The sequence below is a fragment of the Aptenodytes patagonicus genome, chromosome 12, assembly GCF_965638725.1.
Source record: "Aptenodytes patagonicus chromosome 12, bAptPat1.pri.cur, whole genome shotgun sequence".
NCBI classification, from domain to species: domain Eukaryota; kingdom Metazoa; phylum Chordata; class Aves; order Sphenisciformes; family Spheniscidae; genus Aptenodytes; species Aptenodytes patagonicus.
In genome coordinates, this window is record NC_134960.1 from 22,242,248 (window position 1) to 22,263,354 (window position 21,107).

Below are 21,107 nucleotides of genomic sequence, written 5' to 3' on the forward strand. Positions count from 1 at the left end.
CTCAAGTAGCATCTTTTTCATTGCCAGTAAAACAAGACTGGTAGCAAAAGAAAACTCTAAATAGACCACATGAGGCCATTGGTGGTTCACGCTCTGAGATATGAATTCTTTTATTGGAGCTTTACCTTCTGCGATGTTTTAAGACTTGCTGCAGGTTCTTAAAAATGAATAGGAATTGTCCTGTTCTGAACCGTCAGCAGTTTGGAAACTTAAAACATCCAAGACATGTCTCAAGAAATCCAGTTGTTCTCTTTGATCCTAGATTAAAGGGCCTGTTAGAAATTTTAGAGCTATGGAGTTTCTTACACAGTTCCAATTAATATGACACTTCAGCTTTATTCTGTGACTGTACAATAATGTAGAAAACTCCTTGGAATTCCCTCATCAGCTATATTCTATTTAGAAATACATGTGTTCGTTTTATAGCAACATCCTCAACCACATTCAATACTCCATTTATACCCTTAGGTTCAGTAATTCACAGAGCTTTAGCTTCACAGATTCTTACCAATAAATCCCCAAATGCATGCATGGCTTGATTTAAGAAAGGTATTTTACTTGTGTTTCATACACAAAAAACTGATAATCAACAGTCGCTTAAAAAATTAACACTACTCCACTTTTTCACAAGTGTACAAAAAAGAAATAATGAAATTACATTCAACGGTAAAGCTTAAAGTCCACTCTAATAATAGTTGCATTGACATTCACATACACAAGCACAGAATATATATTTCAGGATTCTTATAAGAGCATACAGCATACATACAGTACTTGAATTTTACATAATGGGTGTTAGTAGGGTCAGAAATTCATAATCTCATAGAAAAGTAAAACTAAAATCAGAAAAGGTTGTGTGGGAGGTAACACCAACGTACTGCACAGAGCTAGCAGGTCAGTAAATCCATTTGTGTGAGGAGTTTGCTTCTGCTTCTTCGTATTAGGACAGTTTGTTTGCAAAGGTGTATTCAAAGTGCAGATTAATGCAAAAAAAAAGAAGATATTCTTGTATTTACTAATACATGCAAGAGGCAGCCCCCAAGTCACCCGACAGAATAAAGCTGTTATTGGCAAGTGGCCGATATAATACAGATGTTTCAGGCAATTTTTCTAAAGCACTTTAATAGCAGCAATTGTAATTTATAATGGCTCTAGATTGACTTCTGTTTGGGTTAAAGGGCATCATATTTCTTTAACATTTACAGCTATATTTCTTTATAAATAAATATCTCAAATAACAAATAGCATAGTTAACGTTTCTTTTTTCTCTCTTTTGCATAAGTGTCGTGGAAAAACTCTGACCTTTTCAGAGACATAATGTGCAAAATAATGTTAGAGTGGAAATAGGGACACAGAGCATCACAGTCAGTTACATTCCTGGGATGTCAGCCCAGCCCTCCTTACACTCTGAGGGCTAGCCTTGCCAGGGTAATGCAGGGCTTTAAGGGACAATTTTCCCAATGGCTTGCTTGACAAGAGATAAAATTTATGGTATCTTAAAGAGCTGTAAATGTGAGGTTTTATTTGCAGGAGTGTGTACAATACGTCATGTATAGAACTCAGTATTCCCACACAGTGACTTCTCAAGATTTGAAAAGTCTGGTCATCTCCTTTCAGTCATTTCCTCCCCAGCCTGAACATCTGTGAACATTTGTGTTCATTAGGTGTTTCCTCTGTTGCATATTTACCAGCTCTTCTTGCATTTTATAATCTGATCTCATATCACCTAGCTGACATCTGCACACAAATATTTTCAATCAGATAGAGGGTGCACAACATTAAAACTTTTAAACCTATCCTGTAAGTGTCATCAAGACAGGAGCACAGGAACCACAGTGCAGAGTCCAACCTCTCACTGGCTGTACTGTGAAGATTCTCCTTTTCGGCGTAGGAGAAAGGAAACTTGTGTCTGCTTTTTAGATTCTGAAAACAAGCCAGAGTGGAGAAAAAGAGTTAACACCAGACTTAATAAAGCTTTTAAGACAAAACCTGTTAAGCAATTTAGACAGACACTGTGAATTTCCTGCTGATTTTCTCAAGTCTGTACATACAGGAAATTTGTTAACAGTAGGAAGAAGTTGGGAGTTGCTACATAGGAGAAATCTGCCATTATTACAAAAACTGGCTAAGTGGGTTCTTTCAGTATAAACCCCTCACTGGTCACTGTTCTCAGTGGTGCTGTTGCCCTTTTCTTTTTTCTCCTGAGTCTTGTTTCCCTTCTTCTTTTTCTTCTTTTTCTTGGTCTCTTCCTTCTTGCCAAAGGTTATGAAGTCACTTTTGTCAATTTGGCTGTTTGGTGGCTCCTGCCGGATGGAGATGATTGCAGGAGATCCTGGGATAATGAATTTGTCTGGCAACTCACCAGGACCACCTTGTTTGGGATTGCCCGGTCCAAATTTAAAGGTCCAGCTGTTGCTGTTCACACCAGCTCCCACTGGGGGGGACACCTCTCCCGCCTCAGGTTCTGAAAAAGTCAAAACAGCAAGAAAAGCTTAAAGCATCATTAAAGCACTCAGTGAGTATCAGCTTCCTATTTGAAAGCTATGGCTTTAGCCTGGCTCTACGTTGACTCTTGGTTGCCTGGCTGTTCATCTGGGTGTTATCGACTGGTTCTTGTCCAGGCTGCTCAATGTTAGCATGCACTGACTCACTCTGCATACTGCTGGGCCCAACATGCTCTGGATCCCATGTTGTGCCTTGAAATACAATTGCTCTCTATGTTTCTTTTGAATTTGAAGTGCTTGGAATAAGAGATGTCTGTGATGCAGCCCACTGTAGTGTTTTATAGCATGAAACACAAGCATGTGTATTGCATGGCACAAGGGTATGTTTGAGGGTGTCAAAAGTCTTTTGAGATAGGGTTAGAGGACTGTCCAGGGCAGGGGGAGTCAGCCTGGGCAGTATGCACATCCATGCTGGATATCCTAGCAAACCATCCTGTCAGCTGTGTCCAGGATTCTTCATGGAGGGAATGAGTTGATGCATCCCAGAGAGGAATCTGAGAGCCAACTAGCATATAAATATGTATGTATGTATGTATGTATGTATGTATGTATGCAATGTGGCTGATCAGCAGACATGGCCCTAGAGCAAAAACAGGAGTGAACTGAATTGCCTGGGTAGAGATACCGCAGGACTCCCTCAATCAGGGTGCAGAATCTGGTCTCAGAAATATTCATAGTCTTCTTCAAGGCGAGGCTCTAACAACCTGTTCCCTTTTGCCAGGAAATAGGGTGACTCTTGTATGAGAGTTGTAAAGTTTTTCTAAACTATGAACTTTTAAGCAAAATGGGAAATTGGAAAGGGCTGGTGCCAAATTTGTGGTAAGCTGTCAAGAATGGCTCAGAAGTAAATAATACTGCAATGAGTTCTCAAACCGGGAAAGTCCTCACTATTATGTTTCTTTTTTCCTATTGTAATATCACAACAAAAAGGATGAAAAACACCAGACTGGTGACTAACTCTTGGTTCTTTGAATTGATATAGTAGAATGGTAGTTCACCATACTTTATACAGGCAAATATAAAGTGAAGTTCTGTTCCCAGCTTCAGGCTTGCAGTATGAAGCAAATTTTTAATTTTATTTCCATGATTTTACCAAGATTGAGCTAATCAGATTGAAATGTTTATGTATGTTGTCCTGACAAGGACAATTTTCTAGCATAATGAGATGCAACATAAATCAGGTTCTTCTATGAGAGAAAGTCTTAAAAACTGGCTGTTTTCTTTTTCTTAAACTTTGAAAATTCTTTGTAATCTACATAACTCCCAATTTTGAATAGGAACAGCATATTCATTTTAGTGTATCATTTTAGAGTGTTTAAGGAACTGTGATCAGGGGAAAGCTCAGTGCTTATGCATTGATGCTGAAGCCCTTAAATCTGATGAAAACATTCTTATCTACACTCTAAAAGTGCAGTATCACAAACATAGGACCTGTCACACTTGTAGAACTCCTAGCCACACACAAATTCTTGCAATACCACATGAACAATGCCAATACCACTGATCTGATTAAGTCTCAACATCATTGTATTCTGCATCAGAGCTGTCCAGTTGAATAGGTAAAGATGTTCGGGGAAAGAAGGAGATGGGATCTGCATTGCTACAAGGAAGGGTTGGAAAACCAGCTGAGAGGGACTCCATATCCCTTGGAAGAGGAGGCAAGGGCACAGCAAGGAGGAGAAGAAACAGAAGTCCTAGGTGTCTAGCTGGTGAAAGAGCGCAGGAAGAGGAAACAAAGTAGACAATCTAGCGGGAGATCTCCAGCATTTTGCCAGACCAGAATATGCTGTTCAGTAAACCTCAGCTACTGACTGCTCCGTACCCCTGTAGTAGTAATGAAGAATATTGCATTTGCTTTAGCAGCCAGTTCCTGAAATGAACAGCATCTCCTGTACTTCTTATTCTTTCATGATTCTTCATCTTCTGTAATGTTGTTCATACAATTTTCTGTTTTATGAAATCAAATGTATGTCATGCGTGCAGACATAAGGATCTCCTGGTTCAAAAGCTAAAGAACGCATTTTGCTGCTTGACAATCTTTCTCTTGCCTGGCAGCAAAATAAACACCACTGGAAAGCATGATTCCTTTTAAGCTTTTCCACACTTACACAGTACGTCCATGTTACAGAGCCAAAGAAATGTGTATACATGACACACCAGAACTGTCCCTGAGACCATCTGTGTAATAGGTTTGGCACATGGAACCTTTGTAAAGGAGGTGATATGACTGCTTTTACAATGTGATGTTTAATCAAGAATTAGAAGAGCCTGTACACTTCTTTTTCCCCTAAGACTGTACTTAATGATGAAGAAGATTTGACTTGGACTTTATGTTCTTTCCAGGAACTGCTGAAGTTGTTTCAGTGACCTTAACCTCCCTAGCCTCAAATATCTTTTTTGAAGTTATTATTAATATGGAAGTTCCTCTATTTCATCTGTTGTAGCTTTTCTGTAGATTTCCTACGGTCTTAACTACCAGCTTCAGGCTTTTTACATGTTTGGTTTTGGTAATAGCAATGTCCTAGCAAGCCCTTTCATACTAAACACATTAATATGAACCAGCTTTCATTTCTGCTCAATAAAGTAATTTGGTCAGGTACGTTTCATATCGGTTTTGTTTCTTTGAGATGATAAATTACAAAGGTGATTGTTGTGTCTCTTGGCCTTTTTCCAAATTATTAATCAATTGTCTTTCTCCAGCAATACAAAAATGTGAGCTTTCATATTGTACATAATAAATTAAGCCCTATTTGACAAATAAATCCTTTCTCCTTCCCAACAAGCTCATGCAACATTCATTCCAAACAACACTGGTCCAGACCCAATGCTCTTTTCCTGTTCCTGGCAGGAAAAAAACAGCTGAAGGTGACCTCAATTTTTGAACCATCCTTGCTCTGGCTGGGGAGAGCCCTGTAGCAGTGAATTGTCCAAAAAATGCTCTGAAGTGTACAGGGTTACAACACCCTATGGATCACAGTGCCACCACAGCACACCTGAAATAACACGGTGTGTGGTCGTGCCATTTTGACGTGACCATATTAGGCTGAAGACAGGACATGAGACAACGACAGTGACTTTATATTATCCATTTTGCCACACAAATACAGTAACGTGCAAGAATAGAGGGTATCCTTAAGGTACAGCATCTCTTTTTCCTTGCATGAAAACTCTTGCCAGTCTAACAGGGTGCACATACACGTCTGCATTATTGAAATCTAATTCAGAACAGGATACTGACCCTTTAATCTGGTTCTGCCTAGACAAATCCACTCACCAGATGAAGCCAGTAACATTTATCACAAAGCCATCCGACATAATGTATCCAAACACAACAAACCCATCATATCTACCCCGGAATCAGGATTCTGTCAAACTAAAGACTAAGGGGGTTTGCTTGCATTTCTGTGTGTTTTTTTCCCAGCCCCTGAATATGTTTGCTGTCCGTACAAACTAAGCATTTTAATACTCCTTAATACTCACTAAGCCAAAGGAAACTAATTACCCTTACAGCTGTGTGGAGAGCTCACATACAAGAAGCCAGAGACAGACAGAACTTAGTGAGTTAATAGCCATCATTTCCTGCAAGTGGGGCTTCAACAGTCTCCTCAGGAAATTTCCCTTCTGTGTGATTTACCTGATAACATGTGTGTTTATCTGTATTGGCAGGCTGGAAGGTCACAGTTCAGCTGTATTAACAATGTTGTATGTTTAGGCATTTCAGATCAAGGATAAATGTCACCTACCACCTAGTTTCCAAAGCTTCCTTAAACATCTCTTCTGTTTCTTATCAGCAGGAATTTAAGAACATAAACTTTCCACTTAGATGCTATTTTACATTTAACAGGATTAGCTGTACTTCTCTTGCATATTTTATGGGTCTTATTGAATGCTTTAAAGTTGTTTATTAAACTTAGCGGAAAATCTAAATAAAGCAAATCTGCCAGCTATATTTATACCACTTAATTTAAAACATTACACTTCTCTTCCTCCTACAGCTACATAGCGGGGTTTTGCCAGACTTTCTACATCAAAGTGCAGGGTCTGGCCATTTCCTGGTGTAACTCAAAGGATTACCTTGGAGACTACCCCTTCGCCTTATTCTCAAGGAATACAGCAGCCTTCATGTTCAATGACCAAATGATTTATTTTTAATGTGGGCATGCAGCAGAACCCAAAAACTAGGCTGCACCTGCAGCTCCTGATGCTTCTTCCCCTGTGTGTCTGCATGCTAAAATGGGAGATGAACTTTTCACCCCTTCCATTTCCTTGTACTCTCACCAAGATACAAGTGTCTCAGTAGACTTTAAATGGAACCTAGAGCAACAGAGACTCTGCAGTCAAGTAGATTTAGTTGAGAGGAAAGGACTTCTAGGTCATCTTTCAAAGTACTTCTTTTTCTATCCAGTGACTGTTGTCTGAAACGCACAGGCAGATCTACATACAAAAAAAACCCCACATGCTAAAGTCACCTATCTGAAAGCTTGAAGCAGTAGGGTACGGTGTCTAGCTACCTTTTTCTCTTCCAGAAGCGTTTACGGGTCATATGCTGTAGCCCTCTACCTCTGACAGGACTTGAAAAACATACAAATCTCAGTCAATAGGTACTTGTTCAATAAGTCCTAATTGCTCTGAAAGCACCTGATTTCCTACACATTGTCAGATAGAAAGTGTCTTGTGGATGTCATAGGCTCCAAGAACCCAGACAGAGAGCAGGCTGCAGGTGAGCTGTGTCACCTCGCTGAGCAGAGAGCTTCTTGTTCGCATGCTCCAGGCAGTCCTGATCTCAGCACACAGGTTTTTCAGAGGTACCTAACTCTCGCCGTGCTCTGTGCAGGGAGCCCAGGCACCTACTACAAGTAACAGGTTCCCTAAAATTTAGCTTGTGGTAGCTGTAGGCACCTAAATTTTTTTTCTTAGATGTCATCCACAGAGTAAGGTATCCCTTTTCTAAATTCAGCCACCAAAAAGTAGGCATCCAATCTAAACTGTCTAATTTAGTTCTCGCTACAGTCTACAAAGAGAGACAGACACCCTCAGAAGGCATTTCAACACACCTAGCTTAAACGCCTATTTTTAGATGCACTGAATTTTCTTTGTTCCTCTCCTCTCTCTGCTGGAGCGGTATTACCTTTGCTTCTTTAACTACAGATAAAGCCCAGACAGCCAATTTAAACTAGACAGCTAGCTTTTGGGTGGCTAGTGCAAAAGGAGCTGAATTCCACCCTCAGGAGCAAGCTAAGCAGCATCATGGCTTGGGGGATGCTGTACTAATGACCACGCCAGACTATTTAAAAAAAAAGAAGTTTGAAACTAATCTCTTTAACAGTGACAGCCACAAAAATCCTGCGGAACTATTTGCAAGATAAGGTCGCTTTTTCAGCCCTGATCCCTTCACGGGATTTTCACTTAGGCAGGCATTGGCATCTTCTGTTCAGAAATACCTGAGAAAGCTCAGCCATATTGTTAAGGTTGCACCATTTCCACCCTTAAAAGGCCACGTTTTAGTTACGACAGCAATAAGACCAGTACAGTTTAGGTCCTGAGTGATACTCTGCTGCAAAACTCCAAAGTACAGGTCTGTCACCGAGATTTACAGCGCTGTCTTTTCAGATGCGGCATTTGTGAATTCACTCAATTGAAGGGTTGGCTTTCATCAGTTTGTAAAACCATCCGAGCTGATATGTAAGTGGAACAAAGTCGAAATGCTGAGCGATGGGTACAAACAGTCTGAAATTGAGATGTCTTCTACATTTGGAGCAAAATGCCTGCTCCCAGAATGTGCCATCACTCAGCCCACAAATCGATATCCCATCAGGTCTGGGCTAAGAGTGCAGTTTCTATCTCACTGACATTTTTCTCTCTTTTGGGGAGGCCACGTGTTTTTTTCCTGTCCCTGTATAAGCCCCACAGCTCCAATCTGGTGTTTACTAGGATCAGATGGTGCTCACTTCCCATAATGCGAGCTGGCCATGTATTCTGAGTGCCGTGTACATTGTCTCTACCTCCTATGCCTCTGCTGCTTTCTTAAAGAACCTTTGTCAGAAGGCAGCTAACTCATGTTAGAACAGATGTGCCCCTGCTCAAGGGGGAGAAGAGGAAAGCATTTCTGCGCAGCTCTGTCTCCCTGCAGAGACATTTTTGACTGTGTGACATGCTCAGCCAAGACAGCAGCTTGCTTTCACTCTGTTCCACCCCTCCCCACTCACCACTTTGTCCCTGTCTTTAAAAATTAGATGGCTCATGGACTCATGAGATCATTTAGATAAAAGCTTTCAATCAAACCATCTATTATTATTAAGTTTGAAGGAAATATTTTTCAATGTTTTTTTTCCTAGACACTAGAACATGCCGACTAAAGCCACCGTGAGACTAGGAATACCCCATCATAATCACAGACCCTTCTGTCTGCAGGTCAGCGTAGCAAAACACATTAATTAAATGAATTTATTTAAAACTGAGATCATGCAATAAGCAGGAAGCAAATTGCAGAGAAAGCTAGTCATTAACCTGATTTCTCTCTTCCCTGCCTCCTCCACTGATGCTGTACTGACTGCAGCTTCTGCCTCTGGCAAGCTTAATGAATATTCACTGTTATAAAGAGTCTGACATTCTGCACTGATTCTGAAACAGCACATCAAATGCAAACAGCGTGCACTGAGAAACCCTCTCTGTGTCATTTGGAGGATCTCTGCGGACATTCTGGCTTCACTGATCATCCCTAAGTCTTTTTGGGATTAAAATGCCCATTTAATCTTTTTTTTTTTTGAAAAACAAAAAAATCCCAACAAAACCAAAACCACAACCAAAAACACAACAAAGAAAGCAAATAAAAATCCATCATCAGCATGATAAAATGACAGATACTGAACTGAAAGACGGAGAAATGATTCAGTCAGAACAAAGTTGAACCATTTTAACTACCAGTTTGCCAAACAATCCCAACCATCTCTAAGGACTATGTCAATTTGGAGTCTTAAAGAGAAAAAAAAAAAAAATTCTCACACTCTGCCCTTCCATCTGTTTGACCTGTTCTGCACTAATGATTCAGAGACAGGAGGAATGAACAAAATGAAAACTCTCCCCACCAAGGAGCCTGTAGCTTTAATCTATTGCTTGGATTTAAAGTCAGTAACATTAAACGGGGTAATTATAGCACATATGTTGTGGGAGATCTGTAACTCCCCACTGCTCCAACATCCAGATACAAAGCAGGGGGCGGGCACGGAGGTCACTTCCAGCTCAATCTCAGGTTACTGTCCATGCTGACATTGAAATTTAATTTAAATAGAGATCATCTACCTCATTATAAGAAAACAATCATACATGGCTGTGTATTAAAGCAATTGTCTCCGCTACCGAATAGCTCTGCCAGCATATTCTGAGATATGTGAAAGCAAAAATTGATTTGCTTCCTACCACAGCCTGCTGTGGCCAGAGCACAACACAGGCTAAATGGCTTCTCGCAGCTGCTGAAGAAGCAGAGCCCAGTGTCTGCAGCCCCAAGCTCCTCTTGCTCTCTTTTCACTAAAAGAGGCTTTTCCTCCCACAAAAGCATCAACCTTCTCAGGTAACATTCTTCTAGTGCTGTACTTGTGCCCAGTCCTGCTCCCACCACTAGAATTTGTCTTGGAAAGCAGCTGTTAGTACTTGCTCAGCACAAGCTTTAGCCTTTTCCTCACCAAACTGAGGACTAATCTGCTGCATCACCCAGACAGCATGCGCACACATCCAGGATGCTCCATATCATCTTTCCAGCTCTAACTGGACGCTGGGCTCTGGGGGAGTGCAGCATTTGAATGTTTGTGTCGCATGCAGAGGTTGTTAGGGAGAGACTATTCTTGCAATATAAGGTAGATGGATTTTTATTTGGGCATTTCACCATGTCTGCAGGCCCACAGGGACTATTTTTAAGAGTTCATAGTTGAAAACAGACAAAAAAAAGAAAAACCCCAGATGATTTTCAACTTATAAATGCATTGTAAATATAGTGTGGGCAGCTAGAGCATCAGCCATTCTGCCCTTGTTTTAATGCAAACAGTAAGGTAAAGGGCAGTGAATAGTACAGGAAAACTCGACTTGGTGTTGGGGGGACTGCTGTGCTCCGCAGTACCCGGGAAAGGAGAGGGGAGAGGTGGTATGGGCAGCAGCTGGGGACAATGTTCCGCTGAGGACATGTGGTGGGTTGGCCTTGCTGCCACCCGCCCCACCTCCACCAAAGAAAAGGCTTTTCTTTGCCTTCATGTCAAACCAGGTGCTATGCGGCCTCCTTAAATTCCCTAAACTGAACTGACTGGAGTGGCAAACAGCTACCAGAGCCTCTGCTGAGGGCTGATTTTAGGATTGCTGGGTGATACATCCCAAAAATGTGGACTTTTGAGACAAATCTTTAAAAACTGGGATGTCTGATTTGTGGCTCAAATCTCCCTCTGGATGTGACCAGGAGGGAGGTGACATTCTAACTGCTTTCAGCTTACTGTGCTGTGTGTGAGTGCTGCCTCTATTACACAAAGACATGAAACATTGCAAAGAGAGCAAAAGTCATTGCAGAAGACAAAGCTCTGAATGTCAGGAGGACAGGAACCGATCTGTGCACTGCTTAGTCTGTATTATGGAAAGCCAATTCTGGTTACTGTGTTCTGTCAAATTTAAATAAAAAATAATTTAATTCTTACATACAAGCACTTTTATGTGAAAGACAACAGGCTCACAGACCATCATAAATCCTGCTGTGAAGGTGAAAAGGAGGAAGCATTTCCTGGCTGCTGCTGCAGCCTCTAACAGCATTCTGCAGACAGCCAACGCTCCCCCCCCCCCCCCCCCCGCCTTGCTCTCTGCTAGATGAGCTATTGAACTGAGGCCAAGAGCGCAGATGCGTTATCTATCCGGTTGCCTCCTGCCACTGGAGGCCACTCTGCTTCTATGGGGTGATCACAGGATCAGCAGCTTGGACTCCTGTCTACAGTCACTACAGCCACCTTCTGCCTCAGCTCCCATCTCGGTGGCTGGCTGTGATTGATTCCCCAAAGAAGGAAAACTTCAGGTCGGGGATTTCAGGTTACCCGAAGGGAAGACAGAAGGCAGGATTAGATATCTCCTAGCATTGTATCTCCTGGACAGGACTATCTTGTTTTCACTTGTGTTCACCTTGGAGAGCGAACGCTCCTAAGAGAATTCGGTTGAATTCAAGTCCTTTCTGCTTACCCTCAACAAAACTGTTTACCAAGTACCAGTCTCTACAGCTGTGAAAACCTTCTGCAGGTAAACTTACCTTAGCACAGTCCATATTACTGCTGGTGCATAAAGAGGAAAGAGCCCAGCATGGCTGCCAAACCCCGGTGCTGGTAGGCAAAAAAGAATCCCCGCTTTTTAACTGAGCACAATTAATAGAAAGACAGTAACTATGGAAACTTGAAGCATCAATTTTAGTCTTTCGAAGCAGAACCTAATTTTAACCAACTAATTGGATGCTTGAAGTGGTAGTGAAAGAAAAAGGGATACATTTATTTCAGTGCTTTTAGAGGCATCTATTTTAAACATGAATGAATGTGTGAGCTCCACCACTTTGAAAGGATAGTAACGGATCATGGCCACATAAGAAGTGGTCTTAAAAGAGAACTTTTTTTTCCTTTCTTCATTATCTATGTTTAGCTTGCAGGCTTCAACCATTCCTCTTGTACATGGCTCCCACCCCAGCAGCCCAAACCACTGTCATCTCCAGGTCAGATCACTACAGTGCGAAGCTTTCTGCTTGGATCTCCCTTTCAAAAAACACACAAAGCTTCAGAGTGGAAAGTGCAGTGCCTTGTCTCTCAGAGGTTGAAGGTGGCTCCATGCTCTGAACCTCAGAGCTGGAACCTGTTCCCTGGCTGCCTCTGGCTCTGATCACATAATTTTACTGGTATTTTATGGATGAAAGCTGAAACTGGCCTTTTCTCTATCTGGACCATAAAGGGGAAGAAAGGATACTATTACTGTTTAGTTTAGTTTGGTTTTGTTATCCTCAAGGTATTTCTTTATTTTAAAAGTAAACCATACCATACAGGTATATAAAATTAATTTAGACCTACAAAATCCTTTAGCTGACCTACTCTGACTAGTTTATCACTGAACCTCTGCAAACTTCTCCTCCTCCAAAAGCCAATTAACTAAATACTAACCAATGTCTATTCTGCCCCTCTGCTCTGCTCTGGTGAGACCCCACCTGGAGTGCTGCGTCCAGCTCTGGAGCCCTCAGCATAAGAAAGACACGGACCTGTTGGAGCGGGTCCAGAAGAGGGCCACGAAAACAATCAGGGGGATGGAACACCTCTCCTATGAAGAAAGGCTGAGAGAGTTGGGGTTGTTCAGCCTAGAGAAGAGAAGGCTTCGGGGAGACCTTATTGCAGCCTGTCAGCACTTAAAGGGGACTTATAAAAAAGATGGCGGCAAACTTTTTAGCAGGGCCTGTTGCGACAGGACAAGGGGGAATGGCTTTAAACTAAAGGGGGGCAGATTTAGACTACATATAAGGAAGAAACTTTTTACACTGAGGGTGGTGAAACACTGGCCCAGGTTGCCCAGAGAGGTGGTGGATGCCCCATCCCTGGAAACATTCCAGGTCAGGTTGAACGGGGCTCTGAGCAACCTGATCTAGTTGAAGATGTCCCTGCCCACGGCAGGGGGGTTGGACTAGATGAGCTTTAGAGGTCCCTTCCAACCCAAACTATTCTATGATTCTATGATTCTATTTTGATTCTCACTGATATGGCTGTTAGCCAGCAACCTGCCCTAAAAGAGGTGTGTTACTTTAATACCTTCCACAGGAAGGGGCTGTGAAACTGAAGATATCACAGGCCTCAAAACAGACTCTGGCAGTCACAGACCTCTTTCCCTTCCACAATATGTATGTCACATTAGCAGCTTCCTATCATCTCCTGTTAGGATCACATCCCATTATTATTCCTTTTTACTGATATGGGATGAATGGAGCTAATAATATTTCATATCAGCTAAAAAGGAATCTTAATTAAATATGATGAGTAACTGCTAATACAATATGATAAGCCTCCTGGATAAGCATGCTACACAGTTTTTCTATTTTTCAGAATCCTTTAAACATTCTCCAAGGAGAAAATGGAGGTGACCTTGCGAAGACTCCCCACATCCATTTTCCTACTGCAGAAATAGCTTTGCTCTTTCAAGCAGTTGCAAGGTCCACTCTTGGAGGACTTTTTCTTGGGTTGTATGTAAACCCAGATATTATAATAGTTTAGAGTCATCTAGGTCTTTAATGCTTTGAAGTGGATTATTTTGGTACTGATGAGATGAACCAGACTGTCCGCCCTGGAAGTCTGGACCTACTGTATCATGTCTCCAAGCCTTCTATCTGTTTGTCCTTCCCTGAAGCTAAAGGTGTCCTCTCTTAATGGAGAGGACAGTACCTGCTTGAACCATATGATGAAAAGTTTGCACTAGGTTTTCAACAGATGTGTATCTGTGTAGTTCTGCTGAATTTAATAGATCTGCATGCAGTTCTCCTCTGGCTGGCTGTTAAAAGCCAATTTAAATGTGTTTATGCATGTCCTAACTTGTTCAGTGTTTTATTCTACTTGGTCACATAAATTGAAATCACAAACTGCTAGGTGATGTGCTGTAAAGGCCGTATAATGCTGAAACAAAACAAATTTAACAAAGAGATTACCTGAGGGGGGATAATACACAATTATGGAATATTAAGGTATGGTTATCTAAAGACGAGAGCAAAGTTGGCAGTTGCTTGAAATGGATGGCACCACATTGCCACAGCCATTTTAACAAAGTTGCAGATGCCTTTTGTGTCTTGCCTCTAGGACTACACTTTCTTAAATATCCATCAGACGGTAGGTATTAAGTCTTGGAGGCTTAACACTTATACAAAAAGTGGGTAGAGCCTTCTCTGTTAATTTTTGATAACTGTAACCTTTTCAGAATAGAGCCCTCATAATCCCAGTTTAAGTTAGTAAATGACCTACTTTATATTTCAATTATTTTGATTTTAATTGTATAGGCCCAGTCATGCTTTAAGCCAAGAAATGTTCCCTCAATGGAGCAATTGGAGAAATGGCTCAGGCTTGTCCTTCCACGTAAAATGATGCTTTACATTATACTCAGGAACTGCTCATTTGCTAATGAACTCTCTTTCAAGAAAGGCATTGCTCAAACAGTTGTAGCAACATATCAGAAAGTTATTTATATAATAGGCCTGCCATTTCACTTCTCTGAAGGAAATATTAAAAATGGAAGAACTGGCTTGAACAGGAAGATCAAATCTGGGAAAGGAATTATTACACATAAAGTGTAATGGATGTAAAATGGATGTCTGAGAGCAAAGTAAGGAAAATTAACTTCATTTCTACATTATTGCTTAATGGAGGCTGACTTAGAAAAAAATCCTATCCTGATTAAATTTTAGAAAATTCACATTTCTTATAGCTGTGATTCCTTTAAATGAAAAGGCAGGGAGAAAAGCAAGAGCAGACTGTATCTGGATTGACAGCATAGTTATTTTCCTTCCAGGAAACGTGTCATATGCCCAGGTAACTAGGACAAGCTGTCAAAGAATAGAGACATTTAAAAGATCTTAGTGTTTATAAAGGCTAAAAGGTGATGTTGTTGCTTCTTGAATCCTTCACTTCAAAAGGAATTTTAAATTACCATCTGGTGGGATCTACATGTAGAATATTTAAAAAATATTTTAACACTGAAGTCAACTTTAAACTTTTGCTTTCCCATTGTAATTGTGTGTATATACATACATGTTAATAGACAATTGGTTCATTTGTTTTGAATTTCTGTGATTGTTGAGGAGGTGACTGGCTTCTTAATTATTACCTATATGCTTTACATGCAAGTGCACTCAGAACGATGCAGAGAGCAACTCCTGACAGCAACAGGGACCACCGTGAAGTGTCAGCCTCATGTACGCCAATCCATAATATGGACAATTCTCTGAACTGCAGCAGATGGGGGGCCATGCAAGGCACTTCTTTAGCTGAAAGGAAACTGGTGACGGAGGTGCGTGCATTGATACATTCTTTCCATAAATCGTGGCCGGCTAATACCCACTGTAGTCCTTGCACAGAGGTGGACATATATAATGTAAAGATAATGTTTCTTTCAGAAACTGTAGGCCAAATCAGATGCTTACACCTCAGGAACAATTTAAAGATTGATTTGAGTTGGAAACATGAGGTGAGACCACATTATTTGCAAGTCCATCAAAGCTATATGCAACCAGGGCCTCCTGAACCAGTCTTTGTGCTTCCCAGGATGGGCCAAGCCCTCTCCCACCTCAAAGAACACCCCATTTCAGATTCTACTTTCCCAGCATCTTTCCTCAGTCACACTGCTACCAGGTCAGGTCATGGAGGAAAGGGCTTGCTACATTATCAACTCTGTATCTGGAATAGTAGCTTAGTGGGTATTGTGTCCTGGTCCATTTTAATCCACGCAGACCACACGTTCACAGAGTCCTGATGTGTGGTGCAGCTCACATATGTCAGATCATATGATGATAAATGCATATTCCCGCTATACCAGGTAATGCTGTTCTCCCACTCGGAGATCCCCGGTGCCAGGCAAACCAACTCACCCACCAGCTCTCCAGCTCTCTCAGCTGACTGCATTTGGTGTGTGAGTTGGCAACAGTAGCACTGCTTCATTACAGAGGTGTGAGACCAGCATGCGTCAGCAAGGGAGCACAAAGCCAAAAGAGCTTCATTCCCCCCCTTCATAAAGGGGGATTTTTGTCAGCTATTTCAATATATTCCTTCACTGGAAAGGGGGGGGAAAAAGGCAACTTCTGCAGCAAAAGGCCAGTTGCCTGGACAGCAGCAAGAGCAGCCATTCATTAATCTTGATATGCCTTGTCCCACTAAGCACTAGGTGTAAAATGGCTGCAATCCTTACGCTGCTTCATAGTCTCCCTATGATCCACAGCTGCAGCACTGAACCTAACTTAAACATATTCCCTTTACACCAGACTTGAAGAAGAAATGGCTCGGGGCAGCCAGCAGAAACATAGTTTGTGACAACAAGGAGGAAAAAAGCTCTATTTTTATCTCTTCCCACTGACACATGGAATAGCACACACTTCATTCAAGCATACACGCAGCTGCTCAGCGGCTGGAATTCCTGCAGTAGCTTAGAGACTGGAGGAGGTGCAGTCAAAGCACATATACTGTGTGCTGAGGAGAAAAGACAGCAAAAGGATGCTTTAAAATACTGTGCTTGATCCAGTTCATTCTACTCACCAGAGAGGCACACTATTCTGAATCTTATATTCAAAAACGTGTGTGCATATTTACTGAAACTAGCACTAATATTTAATACCTCTTCCTGTAAAAACAGTATAATCATGCATGCAGATCTTCGACAAGCAGCTATCGACAATTTTTGCATCAGCAATTATCATATTTGCATCTTTAGTGAAACGACTCTGTGAACAGGCAAACAGATTTGTTTCTCTGTGGATGAGCAAATCTGCCAGTTGCTTAGCGCTGATGTGTCAGTCTTAAGGAGGGGACAATACCTGGCAAGAGGACAAATATTTAGGCTCAGTAGCAAATACTGACATGAGTCATATAGCCTTGCCTATAGTAGCTGAGAGAAACAAATAGCAGAAATGAATTATGATGGCTTTACTCTTTTTTTGCAGGGGCCAGAGCTTTCCCTTTGGCACATAAATATTTTTTAGTGATATATAGACACAATTTAAAAAAAAAAAGTGAGAGGGGAAGCCAACAAAATGCCAGCAAAACAATGGTTTATAAATACTGAAAATAATCTGTGAATTGCCCAGCTGCTCTCTTCGGGGCCTCAGCCATTGATCAAAGTATACCAAATGGTGCCAGGTGGGATGATTTTCCCCTCACTGAGGAAGCCGAGATAAACTCATTGATTCAAGGCCACACTGGGACCCAGAGACATCTGTTTGGACAACTATGTCTGCAACTGCACCCAAACCTGCAGAGCTTTCTTAAGGCAAAACCCACTATTTTCCCCCTCTATAAATAACTTAGGAATCAGTTCATACTTCTCCCAAATAGCCTTCCCGCTCCTGCCTCCAGCTTTGTTTTAGTGCTTGTCTTCAGAAGCCAAAGTGAATCACCCACTTCTGCCTCCTAATCCTCAACTATCACAAGCCTATCTGCAGGGTGTTTTGCTGCTCCCCCAGGTAATTCTGCTTTGGGCTCAGCATGAAAGCTGCATTAAGAAAGAAAAATGCTGAGCAGGTGGCACTGCCATAGTCTAACACACACAGAATGGAAACAAGCTTGTTCTCTTGTGGCTGTTGTATTTTAATCACAATTAAATAATGAAAGAGCATAAACTGCAGCCTGAACTTTCTTATGTAGTTTTTTCTACCCATGTGGGATTTTTGTGTCTCTAGTCTTTGCACTGTGGGATCATGTCATGCCCACTCATCCTGCCAATTCTCAGTATATTTGTCACTTTACTTAAGCACCAGTAGTTTTGTGATTGTGTGAGAATCTCAGGTTTTACAGGGGAAAAAAAAGTTACTTTTGCCTGCTAATGCACCAGAAAGCAAATAAAAGGAACTCATTCTTTGTTTTAGAAAAAAAAAACCCCTCATAATTTTTAAAACAATCTCTACTTGAGGATTAAGTTTTGAGTGTTCAGGATTGGCAGCACAGGACTGACCCAATGTGATTTCATGGTCTGTTTATCCATCCCATTCTCTATACCATCATGCATTTAATAACAGGTGCTCTCCCTTACCCAGGCATCTGTGACAAACAGAACATGCCGTGCACGTGCTACTGCTGCAGAGAAAGCAACGGCCTTCATAAACCTAATTCCAGTCAAGGAAGAGCTTGTGTCTGGGAATCACAGAACTGAGTAATCAATAATCATGGTCTGCAAGGCAGAAAAATATCTTCCGATGGCTTCCTTCAAAGCTGTGCACTGTTTGCTGGATTCTTTTTCAGTATTCCAGTATTATGCTGCTTCCCTAAATGCCGTGTGGACCAACACTATTATTCTGCAAAACTGTGTCTGGCACTTGACCTGAATATGTTTCTCCCGATTAGGCAGTGACATTCTCATCTGGAAACTCTGTTTGTACATTCAAACTGTTGTCTCAGCATAAGGGTGTAGCCCAGTTATTCTGAAAACCCAGCTGAATGTTTGCTAGGATGTACTGTCTGTATCTCAAAAACTTTAGTGATGGGTATGATTTGGAAGCTTTCACCTCCAGATTCCAGCATCTGCTGCAACTTACACCTCCCAGCCTACGTGTTATGAAGTGATGGGTCTCTGTCAAGTGCTGGGAGGGACAAACCTCAACACCGCAAATAACAATTACATCTTTTTCCCTAACTGCCAACCTCAGCAGAGAAATAAAAGAATGATTAACACATAAATAAGAAACAGCCACTGGGTACTAGCTTTGGTTCTTCCAGATCAAAGATGAAACACAAGCAGGTCTGCAAAGGAGTTAGAAATTTCCACCCAGCACCTCTCCTCTGCAGTAAACGGGGGACCTCACTGCTAGTGATACCGAAATACTAAGGAGACATATGGTTTTCTTTGTCGAAGTGAAGTAACTAAATGTTCTGCAGACTGGACATTCCATAGATAAAAGGAATCCTTGAAGCTCTGTGTACAGGGGTGGAATGGATAAGGAAGTTATGCTGAAATCAGCTACTGCAACTAGGTGAAAAGACTGAGTTCAATTAGCGGACACAGTGAGGAAGACTATCGACGACCACCAGAGGACCCTGGAAGACCACCAATGAACATAAGAGCGCATGCGTTAAAGACTTTTGCATATGTTAATGAGTTCCAAGAAATAACATGAATATGCTAATCATTTCTTAGAAATTTAATGAATATGTATATTCTGATTGTACATAACTCCCATAGTTGAGCAGCCCGGCGCGCACACTAGGTGGAGCGATCCCCTGTGCGCCCGGCGCTGCAATAAAGAATGCCTGCTTTCTAAAACTCCAAATTGAGTCTTAGAGGGTTTTTCGTCTGCCGACTTATGGTAACACTAGGTGCAACAATTTGCCCCCTTTCACAAATACTAGATTTATCTCAGCAACCAAATATTCCTCTTACCTTAATCCATGTTATATATTCTTCATATTTACCATCAGAATTGCACTGTCTCAGACCACATGTTCTGTATGAAAAAAATCTGCAACAGTTGCCTCTCTTCAGAGTGAATAAAGGCCATTCAAAACACAAACAATCCTCTCTCGTCTCCTTAGTTCCTCTGTGAAAGTAGAAGGAATTTGTACATAGCCCAGAAGGCCACAAACTCAGTACCTGGCAGAGCAGAAGGCAAGCTCTGCTCTACAGGAATACCTATTCACCAGTTTGAAGGGTAATACTGTCAGCATCTGAGCTGACCTTAACTATTAACCCAACGTATGAAGTGAGCAGTTGTGCATCCAAAAGTCAGGACCAAGTATATCTAAAAATTCACAGCTCATCAGCGGCACTATATGTTGAACATTGGCTTGACTAGTGTGCCATAATTGTTGTAAAAAATTGTATTATATGTTCACAAAAATTAATACGGCTCCACTTTTTACCAGTAATTACTCTGAAGTGCAAAATGGCCAGTTCTCTCATTTTGTGTGTGCTACACGATGGCTGCTGGACTTTTTGAAGGCTCAAATGCTGCTCCAGCACTATATAATCTCAGAATTTAACAAAACCAAATCTATAATCCCTATGGCTTTAGGAAAGGCGGGGGGGGGGGGGAGGGAGAAGAAATAAAAAGAATCATAACTCTGATGTAGAAAAAAACAAACAAGAAGTTTAATTTTTTTTAAATCAGATGATCTTTGGATGTTTGACTACTGAGCTCTGTACATGGGACTGGTAATAATTAGCTTTCAAGTAACTTCTCAAGTATAACGTTCTGCACAGCTCAAAGGAAAGGTTATTGCTGTGAAGCCAAAATGGTAGAGCAAATATTTAATTACTATTTTCTCCAATCCCCAGCCTGTACCTCAAAAGTAGATCTACGACCAATCCAATGCAATCCTGTCCACTTTTGCCAGAATCCATCAGCAGAGTACCCAAACCCCGGGCAGTAGTATCAAAGACTGTTGAAATATTGGGGAAAAAAAATAGTTTGGCCTTCCAGGCATTGTGTATCATTAAGGGAAGACATCAACTGGACCGGGAAATCTACATTCTATAAATGAGCTAAAAATAAAATTTAAAAAGATACAGGTAATTAGGAGTCTCCAAACAACCCTCACCACAACCTCAGCATTTTAATTCTTCAACAGGAGCCGGTACAGGTAAGAAGATGAGTGGTCAGCCCATGTAAGGAGAGAACAGCCACTTGCTTGAGTAGTACAGAGCCTCACTTTCCATAGAAAGCAGGGGCTATACATGCATTTTCACTCATTTCCAGGATTCAGTAACTGGATAACCTGTTCATTTCAGTAGAAACAGAAAACAATGAGATTTCACAGAAATCCAGGTCTCACTGGTCTTGGCCTAGGACTGCTCCTAGAGCATGAGATGCAGTGATAGTCTACGCATTGCATGACTCACAACGGTTCAAAGATGCCGTGAGGAAGGACATGCCAACGCAAG

General features: G+C 41.5%; 1 protein-coding gene across 1 annotated transcript in view; it reads right to left on the bottom strand.

Moving 5' to 3' along the window:
- Positions 1 to 1,856: 1,856 nt before the first annotated feature.
- LOC143166258 (protocadherin alpha-2-like) overlaps positions 1,857 to 21,107 on the bottom strand; it is a 100,393-nt gene continuing 81,142 nt past the window's right edge. The window contains exon 4 of the mRNA XM_076350450.1: positions 1,857 to 2,464. Within this exon, the coding sequence (XP_076206565.1) occupies positions 2,154 to 2,464 (311 nt within the window). The 3' untranslated portion in view covers positions 1,857 to 2,153. The remainder of the gene's footprint in view (positions 2,465 to 21,107) is intronic.